The 14,510-nt window shown below is 35.1% G+C and overlaps 2 protein-coding genes across 5 annotated transcripts in view; one reads left to right on the top strand and one right to left on the bottom strand.

Annotated features, from left to right (window-relative positions):
- Nucleotides 1-1,689: 1,689 nt before the first annotated feature.
- Nucleotides 1,690-13,797, bottom strand: LOC126810915 (uncharacterized). Of its 3 annotated transcripts, none has more exons than XM_050536289.2 (3): nt 13,152-13,797; nt 8,203-9,182; nt 1,690-2,764 (listed from the first exon to the last, which is right to left on the bottom strand). In XM_050536289.2, the coding sequence occupies exons 2-3, from the start codon at nt 9,014-9,016 to the stop codon at nt 2,613-2,615; spliced, it is 966 nt and encodes a 321-aa protein (XP_050392246.1). In that variant the 5' UTR covers nt 9,017-9,182; nt 13,152-13,797; the 3' UTR covers nt 1,690-2,612. The 3 variants fall into 3 exon arrangements, with proteins under 3 accessions (XP_050392246.1, XP_050392247.1, XP_050392248.1); XM_050536290.2 differs by lacking the exon at nt 13,152-13,797 and adding an exon at nt 11,636-13,143; XM_050536291.2 differs by lacking the exon at nt 13,152-13,797 and adding an exon at nt 9,712-9,844.
- Nucleotides 10,502-14,510, top strand: part of LOC126810913 (uncharacterized) — a 51,307-nt gene continuing 47,298 nt past the window's right edge. The window contains exon 1 of one of the 2 annotated variants that reach the window (XM_050536283.2): nt 10,502-10,792. The gene's annotated coding sequence lies outside the window, so the exon portion shown is untranslated. Of the gene's footprint in view, nt 10,793-13,767; nt 13,820-14,510 lie in introns of those variants that run through there. The other variant, XM_050536282.2, reaches the window with a different exon arrangement.

Raw genomic sequence — 14,510 nt, 5'->3', positions numbered from 1 at the left:
TTTGTGGGCACTCTAGAGGCCAAAGTTAATATCCGATTGACTTTAAATTTATGCACAGTGTTTGAGGCCATGAGATAAAGAATCATTGATTTTCAACGATTTCGGATAATTGCTGCCAGAGTTATGGCCCTTGATCATTTTGAAAAATCTTGTGACGCTCTAGAGGCTAAAGTTATCATCCGATTGACCTCAGATTGATATAAAGAGTTTAAGATCTTGAGACGAACAAGTATATTGATTTTCAATGAATTTTTATGACTTGATGAACAGCTAAATCCATGATGTTAAAAGTTTCGTATACTAAACGTTAGCATGGGGCAGCAGAACTTTAAAAAAACAAAACAAATTCTAATGGTTTTCTGATAATTACTTAATGAGTTGTTACTCTTAATCACATTTTAATGTTCATTACCGAAAAAAGTAAAAATATGCGACAACTGCCCGGACGATATAGCTGCTGTGGGCGTATGTTTCGTTGCCTGGCAACCTATCTTTATTAAAAATAAATGAGATTGGTAATAGTTTAACTATCTGTAGACGGGCATTCCTAGTAGGAGATCGATAAAAAGAAATCACTCAAGAAAGGAAATAGTTGGGCTTATAATGCTTTGCAAAAAGGTGTAAGCCGCTGCAAGTTAAAATATAAATCTCTCCAAAACTCTGACCATTGGGAATTTGTGGACTGACAAAGAAGTGTGACTGCAATATAGGATGAAAAACAAGCTATTTCATAATAACATTTTAATATACAATTAGGGTTTTTCTTGATGATGAAAGAATTGACCCTTCAACTCCTTAACATAGTTGTAGTGTTTATGTATATAATAATAATAGTTTATTTTCAATAAGTATTCAGGCCATATATGTACTATGTATATAATAATAATAGTTTATTTTCAATAAGTATTCAGGCCATAGCTAGTACACTCAAGAAAAGATCATAAAATTACAAACATAACAAACCAACACTATTTACACAGATTCAACATGACCTCCCATCAAAGCATGGTTAAAAATTTCATTAATTTAGTTTACTCAAGTAATCTCTTCTTTTTATAGTATTATAAATAAACGCACTTATGTTACAGATTATATCACAGCAGTCTGCAAGGATAGCGTTTTATATAAAAGTAATAAAATAAACAACAATAATGGCATTCAGAACCTTGGGTAAACAATTTAAATTTGGATACAAAAATATCAACAGAGAATAACAGAAACTTGATTTGTTTACAAAAGTATGAAAAATATATTTGTTTAGCTATTTGCTCCCATCTTACATGTACTTAATGATATCAATTTAATAAATTCCATATAAAAGTACCTTACATGATAACTTTTGTTCTAATTAAGTGAGAATGATGAAACTTTGTCTGCTTAGGGTAAGCAGAGCGATAAGCAATTTGATTGGCTGATGCTTTGGGACACGGTAACTTTAGTTCTAATAAAGTGAGAGTGCTGAAACTTGGTGTATAGTTTCACTACCAGGTACTTCAAAACCTTGACTAAGTTTGATCATAAACATTTTAAGCTTAGACTAAGTAGGCCTATAGATAATTAGTTTGATTGCTCGATAAAAGTACAATTAATTAATATGTGTCGTCTATTTATTTTTGGATTTCGGAGGGCGACATTAGCCTCACTGTTGGCTTGTTACACATTAACATTACATTGTGTCACACATTTTGGACAAGGATTTGATGTAAAGTTCCACATTTATTTTAATAAGTATGTATGTGAGTGCAATTTTGATTCACATTAATGTCAGTGTATCTAATATTAACATTTTCATTGCTTCCCATTTTTAGGCAAAATACTGAGCTAAGATTTAATAATGTTTAGTACATGTATATTGTATTTTATTATCAGTTAATTCAACATATTCTAACAATTACCTCAATAAATTATGTTTACAAATGTACATAACCACAGAATTTCTTTCAAGTTTCCTTGATGGAATTTGACATTTACAATTTAGCACATAAATATCTAGTTTCAGAGTACTGAGAGTAGGCAACTTGCCATTCATCTTTGATACTCTACAAGGTTTTGCTACTTTTGATGCATATTTCTTGATAGAAATTTGGCTAAATTAAAAATTTATGATTTCTCTCATGAAGCGACTATAAGATTTAGTCCCAAAGGGTCCCCACATTCTTCATATTATATTGACTAGTTCATATTCTTTCAAATCTCCAGTAACTCGGGGGATCTCAGCTTCATCACTACTCATATTCATAATCTCTGTAAGGCCATCTTGCATACATACACATGGATAATCAACACCAAACATGTTTATGTCTATTACACATGCAGGTTTGTAAATAATTTCACCATCCTGAAGATAACCTCAATCTGAAGTGTCCCACATAAATATACTTTCTGAAGTGTCTCACATAAATATTCTTGATGTTTATCTTCAAGGAGTAATTTAGCCAAATGAACACACATAAAAGTTAACCATGTCCGAAACCAATTATAAATTGTAACATGTGTCCAACAAATTTCTACCAATGCCACAATAGAATTTATAAATTGCATCCTGAATCGTCTTCGGAAAAGACATAACCTTTCATTCCATATTGATCAGTTTATACAGGAGATTGTCGTGACTAACCAGACCGTAGAAGGGGAATGCCAGTTACATAAAATATATGATTAATGTGATGACAGTTTGGAAACTCTTCCTTATGTTTTGTATATGGATTGTCTCCAGGAAGCCAGTCATCAATCACACCACGGCAACTAAAGCACTGAACAGAACCTGTAATATCAAAAGAAAAACAACAGAAATCAGACTTTAATAACACAAAGAATTAGCTTTTATTCAAGTCTCATGTGACCATGGATTGCTGTTTTTGCAATAATTAAATATATTGTCTTACTCAAAACATACTGACACTCCACCAACCTTGAAAATGTGAATTGTTGAAACCCAAAAGGCTTCTTAAGATCACTAATCTAAATAATGCATAGTATGGATATTAACTTTTGTCACTAGATGTTCACAAAGTGTTCAAGGGCAGTAACTCTGGAAGTTAATATCAGAAATGGCTGAAATCCAACAGGCATAATCAAGGGCATAATCCATGAAGTTATGGTCCGATATGTGGCAATATCAAATGGGACCGAAATCTTTGGGTTATAAAAATACATTTTAAGTATGGATGAAAACTTTTGCCACTAGATGTTAAAGTATTCAAGGACAGTAACTCTGGAAGTTAATATCAGAAATGGTAGTCACGCTCACCCAGAACCTCCTAGTCTTCAACATACGGAGGATCTGGGAGGTTGTCAATATTTGATGTAAAGTCCATTCCCATGCGTAACCGGGAGTTTTGGTTTTAATGTGGTTGATTATCCAGTCTCTTTAGCCAAGTCAAGTAAGAGTTGCACCCCTTCCCACAATAAATCCTATAATTCTTGCATTAATATAAACAAACATGAATCGTGACGACGAATTAGGATTAATTTTAAACCATAGATATGGCCCATGAAGAGAGAAATTTTACAATAAAAAATTAAGAGTGTTAGATATTGAACTCGCATGCAATCAAATGGATTTTTTGAAATGACATTCTTAAATTAAATAAATGGGCGTAAACATCTTGTTTTAAGAGGAGTTACCTCCCTTAGACATTGTTTATGATAATGTGAAAGACCGGATTATCTAGCCAATTTTTCTCAAATGTTGACAACCTGTCCAGACTAATATTCGTAGAATATTTTTCTGGATGATAGAGACTACAGAAATGGCTGAAATCCAATAGGATTCTGCTCATTAAAGTAGCAGTTGCCATGCCAGATACACTCAGATTTTGCAATAGATGGACAGAGAATTACATGCTTTTACACTATTTGCTACATGTACATTGATAGAAAGTTTCGGTCTGATTTTCAAAAAAAATTGTTACCTCTAGAGAGTGTCCACAAGCTATAAACATGATTTTTCGTACACTTAGTTAGGGGCCATAATCAAGGAAGTTACGGTAAATATGCGCGAATATCGAAAGAAACCCAGATCAAAAACAGATGAAAATTGTGACTTGTAGAGTGTCCACAAGCTAAAATATAAATTTAAAATCAATCGGATATTAACTTTGTTCACTAGAGCATACACAAGATTATTTAAAAGTGATGAAGGGCCATATATCAATGTAAAACTGTGTACGATATTAAACTCTTTCTATATTCCACCTGTATTCTTGCATGTCAAGGCTTTAATCATGTTTCACACCACTGTCATTTTGGAGGTAGCACAACATTTCGGTCCCGCGACCTTTCAGACTCAACACAAATAACTTTTCAGACTCAGTTTGACGACGGTTCGGATTTACCTGACGATTTTTCAAACTCGATTTGGCGACATTTTAAACACAATCAGGGGTCATAATCCAGGAAGATGCGGTCTGATATGAGCGAATATAGAAAGATACCGAGATATTTCAAGTTTCATCTAAATCAGATAAAAATTGTGACCTCTAGAGTGGGTTGGATGGCCGAATGGTTATCGTGTATGCTGTATCATAAGGTCTGTCACTGAGTCAACTGGCGTGGTTTTGATTCCTGGGTTGTACGTGACAAGGAGTAGGGTCGCCTGTCCATCTTCGTGGGTTTTCTTTGGGTCCTCCAGTTTCCTCCTACAGCCTAAGACCCCTACACACAAGCGAATTATTGAAATAAAATTGAACCATATGTTAGTCCCGAAATGTCCTAGTTTGTGTCCACAAGCTAAAAACGTAATTTTTCATACAATCAGGGGCCATAATCCATGAAGTTTCGATCCAATACATGCCAATATCGAAAGAAACCAAGATCTTTCTAGTCTGTAGAGTGTCCACAAACAAATTGTGGACGGCCATCTAGACAGACAGACTGGGGCGACAACAATAAAATACATTAATTTTCATAAACATTCAACACTGGAAATATTGCTGTTCCTTAAGAAGTTTCTCGTAGAGACTCTCTACAGTGTATGATCCAGGTGCTGTACATGATGACAAACAGTAAATTTTATTGCATGTTATTTTTAAACCACATTTCGCAAGAGATGGATAGAGAACAAGCTAAAAACAAAAGCGATCTTTTGTACAATCAGGGGCAATAAACCAGAAAGTTATGGACTGACATGTGCAAATATCAAAAAGGAGAGAGAGAGAAACGGTGTTTAACTTCCAGTCAACACAAACTAGGTCATTTCGTGACTAACACATGGTTCAATTTTATTTCAATAATTCGCTTGCACGTGCCACGTAGGGGTCTTTAGCACTAGCAGTTGGAGAAAACCCACAAGGTTGGACAGGCGACTCTACTCCTTGTCACGTACAACCAGGGATTCAAAACCATGCCAGTTGACTCAATGACAGACCTCAAGATACAGCGCGCGCATGCTAACCATTCGACCATCCAACTCACTATATCAAAGATAGGTTGCCAGGCAACGAAACATACGCCCACAGCAGCTAAATCGTCCGGGCAGTCAAGAAGAGTTGTCTCATATTCTTACTTTTTTCGGTAATGAAACATTTATAATACACTAAAATCTGATTAAGAGCAATAACTCATGAATTAATTATCAGAAAACCATTAGAATTTGTTTGGTTTTTATAAAGTTCTGCCCCATGCTAACATTTTGTATACAAAACTTTTAATATCATGAAAATCAATATACTTGTTCATCTCAAGATCTTTAACTCTGTGTATCAATCTGAAGTCAATCTAATGATAACTTTAGCCTTTAGACTGGAAATCATTGAAAATCAAGGGCCATAACTTTGGCAGTAATTATCGGAAATCGCTGAAAACCAATAGGCTTCTTCGACTCATGAACTTAAACACTGTGTATAAATTTAATGTCAATCGAATATTAACTAGAGCGTACACAAGATTTTTTGAAGTGATCAAGGGCCATAACTCTGACAGTAATTATCAGAAATCGCTGAAAATCAATAGGATTCTTCGTCTCATAACCCCAAACACTGTGTATAAATTTAAAGTCAATTGGATATTAACTTTAGCCTCCAGAGCATCCACAAGATTTTTTGAAGTGATCAAGGGCCATTACTCTGGCAGTAATTATCAGAAATCGTTGAAAATCAATAGGATTCTTCGTCTCATGACCTTAAACACTGTATAAATTTAAAGTCGATCGGATATTAACTTTGGCCTCTAGAGCATCCACAAGATTTTTCAAAGTGATCAAGGGCCATAACTCTGGCAGTAATTATCGGAAATCGCTGAAAATCAATAGGCTTCTTCGTCTCATGACCTTAAACACTGTGTATAAATTTAAGGTCAATCGGATATTAACTTTGGCTTCTAGAGCGTCCACTAGATTTTTTGAAGTGATCAAGGGCCATAACTCTGGCAATAATTATCGGAAATCGTTGAAAATCAATAGGCTTCTTCGCCTCAAGACCTTAAACACTGTGTATAAATTTAAGGTCAATCGGATATTAACTTTCGCTTCCAGAGCGTCCACAAGATTTTTTTAAGTGATCAAGGGCCATAACTCTAGCAGTAATTATCGGAAATCGCTGAAAATCAATAGGCTCCTTCGTCTCATGACCTTAAACACTGTATAAATTTAAGGTCAATCAGATATTAACTTTGGCCTCCAGAGCTTGTGGACGCCGGAGCAACGGACGGGGGGGCGATGACAATATACGACCACATTTCAATGTGGGCGTATAAAAAGGACTGACATCTTTGGGATATAAAGAAATGTTTTAAGTTTCATCAAAATCAGTTAAAAATTGTGACCTTTAGAGGGTCCACAGCATTCGTATTACATACTTTTATGGACAGTTTCATTTCGATTTTCACGAAATTCAAAATCAACCTTTATTATGGTGTAATGGTGATATATTTAAACGGTTTTTAAAATTGGAAAAAAAATTTAGGACCTCTAAAAATGCAATTTTTCAGACAATCAGGGGCCATAACATAATCCAGGAAGTTACGTTCAGATATGCGTGATTATCAAGAGATATGCACGATTATCAAATCGGATAAAAATTGTGACCTCTAAAGGGACCACAAGCTAAAAGCGTGATTTTTTGTACAATCAATGGCCATAATTCAGGAAGTTACGATCCGATGTGCGCGAATATCAAAAGGAACCAAGATCTTTGGGTCATAAACATGTATTTCAAGTTTCAACAAAATTGTGACCTCTAGAGTGTCCACAACCTTCATATACCAGATGTTTACACTATTTGCGTACGAGGGACGGCCATTTTTTCTGGCAGGTTGGGCCAAAACGTGATTTTTTGTACAATCAATGGCCATAATTCAGAAAGTTACGATCCGATATGCTCGAACATCGACAGGAACCAAGATCTTTGGGTCATAAACATTTATTTCAAGTTTCATCAAAATTGTGACCTCTAGAGGGTCCACAACCTATACCCGACGTTTACACTATTTGCGTACGAGGGACGGACATTTTTTCTGGCAGTTTTGGACCAATTTTCATGAAGTTCCTACTCAACCAACATTACGGTGTAACAATGATATATTTAAAAAAAAATTTATTTCAAATCGGATAATAATTGTGACCTACATGTATAGAGGGTCCACAAGCTAAAAACATCAGGGGCCATAATTCAGGAAGTTACGAGCCGATATGCACGAATATCGAAAGGAACCAAGATCTATGAGTTATAAACATGATTTCAAGTTTCATCAACATCGAGTGTAAATTGTGTCCACAAGCTAAAAACAAGATTTTTCGTACAATCAGGGGCCATAATCCATGAAGCAATGGTCCGACCATTCCAATATTGAAAGGAACCGAGATCTTTGGGAGATAGACCTAAAAATCGTATAAAAATTGTGACCTGTAGAGTGTCCACAAACAAATTGTGGGCGGACGTCCGGACAGGGGCGATGGCATAATACGTCTGGATGAAAATGTGGGTGTATAAAAATTGGCGTATATAATTGGCTTATTATAAATTGATTTTATGGTTGTGTTCAACCTTTCCTTTCAACTTATTCCCAAACGCAGAGGCCATATTTTTTGAGTGCGAAAGGTTGAAAGTCTGAAATGTCGCGGGAACAAAATGTCCATGTAATCAGTGAAATTAAATATGCGGAGAAAAAATTACTTAAAAGTTCAAAGGCTCGTTATCGCACTAAAAGACAATAAAGAAATTCTTAAATGTATTAATAAAAAACTCTGTTGAAATTCCAAATTACCTCGCCCAATACAGGAGAAACCGGAATAAGCCATATTTTCTGGATTGGGCCATCGTACATGTAGGTCTTGGAAAGTTGACAGCCTCTGTTGCAATGTAGGTTGTTGTTGAGATAACCTTACATGTATGTCCTGTGCTGATATTGGAACTGCAGATACATTTGATGTGATCACCAATTCTAGGGATGTCTCGTTTGTATCATTTTCTCTAACTAAATGATGATCGGTTGGTATATTGGTACTCTCTGAACTATTATCATCTCTAGTTCTGTCTTGATCAATATTTATACCGGTGGCAAGTGTTTCTGGATGATCAATGTCCCTTAAATATCCATCTTCATCACTAATGTTGGAATATAATCCAACATTATCTGGAGAATTAAACAGTGACTTTTGAAGTGCCAACACTATTTGAGACGGATCATTCTCATAATCTCTACTATGAAATTCATCTAAGAAATTTTTGAAGTGTAAAGGAGACAATGTATTACGATGTCTACTCAATTCTGTAAATGCCTGTTCTTGTTGCAATGGTGTGAACTCAACCGGTACATCGTCCTTGTATTTCTTGTCATCATGACAACTTAAATGACCAAACTCAAAATTTCCTGTCTTTAATTTTGAATGGCCATTGCAAAACATACATCTCAATGATACTTCAGTTTCATTGTCTGATTCACAATATAAACCCTGTTTAGACAATTCTAGAAATGATGAGGGATTAGTGGATTTAAACAGTTTGTCAGGTAGTATGAAAAAAGTAAGCAATCTTGCTAGCTGTCTATTATAAATCATTTTTGGTTGACTGCAGGCCATTTTGAGATCTTTTCTGGTAGACGTTGATTCCAAACTAAGACTGGTAAAATATTAATGGCAAAACATCCATAAAAAAGAGAGTCAGACTAGTCCTATAGTCTACATGTATAGGCCTACCGTACACAGATAATTTTGAATATGGATATGATGAGGTGGTAATGATACACTGAAAAACAAAGAATAGTAAGTTAATGAATGAAATTAAATTGATATGTGTCGTAATGAATATTGTCAGATTTTGAAAACATGGCTTGTTCAAATGACTCTCCCCTTGCTGTTTCCAGTGACCGCCCTAGACTCTTAAAACCTTTAGCCAAATTTTTAGCCAAATCAAAATTTTATTAGCCAATTCAGAAAGTTTTAGCCAAATATTTTATATCATTTTTATTCATATGTTTGTTAATTAAAAATGAAAATAAATGTGTGTGTGTTAGTTGTATTTTACGTCTGCTTCCACCGAGGTGATATCGCAGACAAAATAAATGTTTAAGAATCCTAGCGTATTCATTACCAGGCTAATTCATTACCGGTAAAATCGGCGTATTCATGACCAGTATATTAGGTGCTAATTAGTAATCATCAGTGCCAATGTCTATGGGTGTTAATTACTGTCTGTTCCAGGCGACACTACGACTCGAAAATTGCTTGCTATTTCTTCAATTTTTAATTAAAATTGTTAAAACTTAACGACCTACCTGGAATTGTCATCCCTTTACTTTCTACCGCACGTTAACTAATTTCAGATCAAGCTATATAACATTTCTGTCTTGAAAAATCGTTGTTTATTTACGTCGCGGCATATATTGAAGACAGGGGTGTGGATTTGACTTTGGGTCGTTTCGTCCTACTTGCATGTTTAAATAGTTGTTTCGACCCAGTAGAATATAACTTGCTTTAATGAGCTATTTACGGGAGGTTATATATGAATTTGCTATTTGGTTTCGGACCACACTTGTTTGCTCCACTGCCTTAGATATTAAATTGGTGGCTTTCTGAAATTGATATAAACTACATACAAAGTGTGACCTAATATTGTTGTGACACGTCATGGAAATTTAGAAGTATCTAGCTTTGGGATAATAGATATATAACTGTCGCTTTTATTTGGCTTTGTACGACTTTTAATACTATTTTCTTGTTTTGTTTTTTTTTCTTTTTTAAAAGTTTTAATCGAATTGAAAAGGGGGCGCTCCTAAGATATTTTTATAGATAGCCTACTCTATTTCTTGTTTGATTTAGTTTTTTTTTATTTTGTGAAATGCCCCTAACCAATCGATAATATGATAGAAAACGCAACGGGGTAGTAGCCACACAAGGTCAACTCCTGATATTTACAATATTTACACTTTATCAGAAAGGTTACCATGCCATCTAATGCTGAAAATAAGTGTTCTGTGAGGAATATTTTAGGAGACATGCAGAACTATGAATATCTCTAAGGAATATTAAATACCGATAAACCTAAACACACACACATACGCACACAATCACACGCACACACATACACTCGCACACACATACATTCGCACTGCCGCAAAACAAACCTGCGAATCCTCCCAGGCTAAGCATTATTAACCGAATGCACCCGATTGTGGAATACCTTATACCCCTACATGATATACGAGTGACCCAACTTACGCAAGCGCAGTGATAATGTTTATGTTTTGAGAAATTGATTATTGTCGAAAAATGTGAAATTTACAAGAGAATAAAGGATTTTATCGAACTTATAGGCGTTAAGGCTCGACGAAGAAAGTAACGGGGTGACAATTCCAGGTAGGTCGTTAAGTTTTAACCATTTTAATTAAAAATTGAAGAAATAGTAAGCAATTTTCGAGTCGTAGTGTCGCCTGGAACAGACAGTAAATGAAATGAAATGAAATGAAATGGGGTTTAACGTCCTACTGTTTTGCTCCGAACTGGGCTAATGAAGACGGGCATACGCCATACAGTGTGCTATGAGGGAAATTTTGCCCGGACAGCGGCACTACGGCCTACTCTTATATCGAATTCCAACTGTCAAGGGATCTTTAACGTGCACGCCAATGTGTACACGGGACCTCGGTTTTTCGTCCCATCCGAACGACTAGACAGCTGTCCTTGTCAGCCCCTCCGTCCTGCATCACTGACAAGGGAGAACCACGCCGGAAAATCAGGATGAACTTTCTCGGCCAATGCAGGGATCGAACACCCGACCTCCAGGCTAGCGAGCCAGCGCCTTACCCACTTAGCCACCGTGATCCCCCGGAACAGACAGTAATCAATTAAGACAAGACAATAGAAGGATTAACAAGGTATTTATTATATTATTTAGATAGTCATAAAACAAACAACAGTTGAAATATTTCATATTCGAAGACTATATTTACATATAAAACATCGTATTCAGTTGATGCGATTAATAATAGCCATAGTTTCGTATTCATCTTTGAACTGTGTATTGTGTATAACTTAAGATGTTAGGCCCTACACATAAGAATATTGAAGTTGACTAAATTAAAACATCAAATACGGTGGTAAGAATATTAAATACGGTAAGAATATGAAAGATGTTTCGTTGCTTATAGAAATTGATGTTTCGGTTCTGTTGATTTTTTAAAAGTTACTTATTTTACGTACGGCTTTATACAAGGAGTACATGTCCATTTAATCTCTTCTAACCCTTTCACCGCTCTTCTATATGCTGCCTGAGATATATCTAAAGAGAACAAAATTATTTAAAATTTAGTGAATGGGTTCAATATTTTATGAATATAAGTTCGAGTAAGTATAGCTAGCAAAACTTGTATAATTATTTCAATACTTATGATTTATTTCAATACTAATGAAAGCAAGCAAAATCTGTGAAATTATAAATACATACCTGTACATTTTCTATGCTGCTATAGATTACACTCTTCACACTGAAGACCTTCTTGTCTGGGACGCACGGTGGAGAGAGAGAGAGAAAGAGAAATGGGGTTTAACGTCCACTCGACACAAACTAGGTCATTTCGGGACTAACATACGGTTTAATTTTATTTCAATAATTCGCTTGCGCGTAGGGGTCTTTAGCAGTGGGAGGAAACCGGAGGACCCGTAGAGAAAACCCACGAGGTTGGACAGGCGACCCTACTCCTTGTCACGTACAACCGGGGATTCGAAACCACGCCAGTCGACCCAATGACAGACTTTATGATACAGCGCGCGCACGCTAACCATTCAGCCATCCAACCCCCCTGACGCACGGTGGAACGGCAAGCGATACAAGGATCCATTGGAATTAGGCTATAGTTAACTTGATATGTATCTGAGATATCGATATCAAATGGTGAAAGTTTCATATTTTATTCGAAATATATACAAATTCCAAGCTTGCATCGGAATTGGTTTGAAGTTTAAAATACAAAATAACAAAGCTGGGATTTACAATCTCAAGCTTAAGATTAAATAATTTAAACAACTCAATAATAAAAAAAAACAATTTTAATACATCAAACACCAATCATTAATTAATAATTATCGTATAGGCTTCTATCCACACTGATGATTACTAATTAGCACCTTTATACACCGACCAATCAACCCTATAATATACTGGTCATGAATACGCCGATTTTACCGGTAATGAATTAGCCTGGTAATGAATACGCCTGATACCAATGTTTAATATGTACTTTTATTTTATGATCAGTAGTGGAATACCGCGTTTTATCAGTGAAATAAAAGTGTTATTCCACTGGCTAGTTGTTTTTACCTAAAATGATTGTAAAATCATAAAATAAATAGAACATTTGTCGTTTTGTGAAAATATAAGTTTTCTTGCTTCTCGATGAAATAAAATATGTTATTTACTCTAAAACGACAAATATCCTCTATATATAGTACACAAGAATATTATTTTATCTCCTTGTCCATGCAAAAGTTCACATTATTGTAGGGCTATGGCGGGGGAAAGCGGCAAAAACCTAATGCCATGTAGAAATGTCTAATTCAAAACACACATGTAACATAATGCCATACCAAAGACCTAAAACGTCTAATGCAAAAAACAAAATACAAGAAACCTCTAATACAAAATACCTCATACGTCTATTGCAAAAGACAAGAAACCTCTAATACAAAATACATATAACCTCTTATTAGGGTGACCCACCATAAATAAATATCTCCATATATCTCGACAATTTCGCCACAATATTTATATATATGCTTAGCCTCAAATCAGTTTCACACAATTATAGTCACTAAATAAACGATCATGTTGTACTTAATAAGCTATGACCATTAATCATCTATAAATAATAGACTGAAAACTGGTTCCATGTGTCGTCCATAGCATCCAGACACTTTTGGCACAATACTGGATCTTCAATGAGTTACATTCTATTTTTCACTCGGCAACCGGCTGCAGATTTCACTCGGCCAACTTCGGTTACTCCTCTACACCAAACCATGTTTCCAAACAGAGTTATCTTTCCGTGACCCGCAAATTATATTTTTAACTGGTTTGCTTTTGGCGCGATATTCTGATGTTTAGGCTAACACTGTTTTTAACGGCGTCAGCTTCTTATCCCAAGCTATAACTGGCAGACATCAGACAAATGGCTGCTAGACGTCACCAAAAGCTAGCAGACAAGAATAAATATAGGTCAAAATATTCACCTCTTTGCACAATGGATTGATCTGCTCTAATCACGTGATCAATTCTGTCCAGTGGTCGCCGTCGATACTGATTTACAGTAGAAAACGCAGAATATAACAAAAAGAAACGAAACGAAATACAATATTAATAGTAGTTTGAACCTTACAATTCACCCTAAAGTGAGTAGTGTACCAGGATAATGTTTATATTAAAAATAAAACACACTTATATGGATATACTACTTCTGAATTTATTAACATGCTACGTTTCGATACACATACAGATATCGTTTTCAAGCAAATAATGATAATCAACAATAAATGTGGTACAATATATAGGTAACAAGTGGAAACCATTTAACAGAATAATCAATACTATCAACAACGCATTATCAAGATCAAAGAAGTTATATGAATTAACATGATGAAAGAATAACACTAATAATACAAAAGGAAGAGATTAGAGGATAATTGACTACTAATAATACAAAAGGACATTTCCTCCCAAATCTTTGGGTTGATTTATTTAATTCTTAATCAGTGTTAGTGATGAGAAGTGTCTGTGGTCATAAGTGTATGACACCCCCCCCCCCCCCTTTATTTCATCTTGTAGTTAAGGTTTCACTTGTGATGATTGTTTCTATCTCTGACTTTCATCTCATCTTATAGTTATGGTTTCATATAGTTAATTAGCGTCTTGATGTTACGGTTTCATGTAGTCAATCATCCTCTAATCTCTTCCTTTTGTATTATTAGTAGTCAATTATCCTCTAATCTCTTCCTTTTGTATTATTAGTGTTATTCTTTCATCATGTTAATTCATATAACTTCTTTGATCTTGATAATGCGTTGTTGATAGTATTGATTATTC

The sequence above is a fragment of the Patella vulgata genome, chromosome 2, assembly GCF_932274485.2.
Source record: "Patella vulgata chromosome 2, xgPatVulg1.2, whole genome shotgun sequence".
In the NCBI taxonomy this organism is placed as follows: Eukaryota; Metazoa; Mollusca; class Gastropoda; family Patellidae; genus Patella; species Patella vulgata.
The sequence above is the reverse complement of the archived record's forward strand: the minus strand, read 5'-3'. Positions and strand labels throughout refer to the sequence as shown.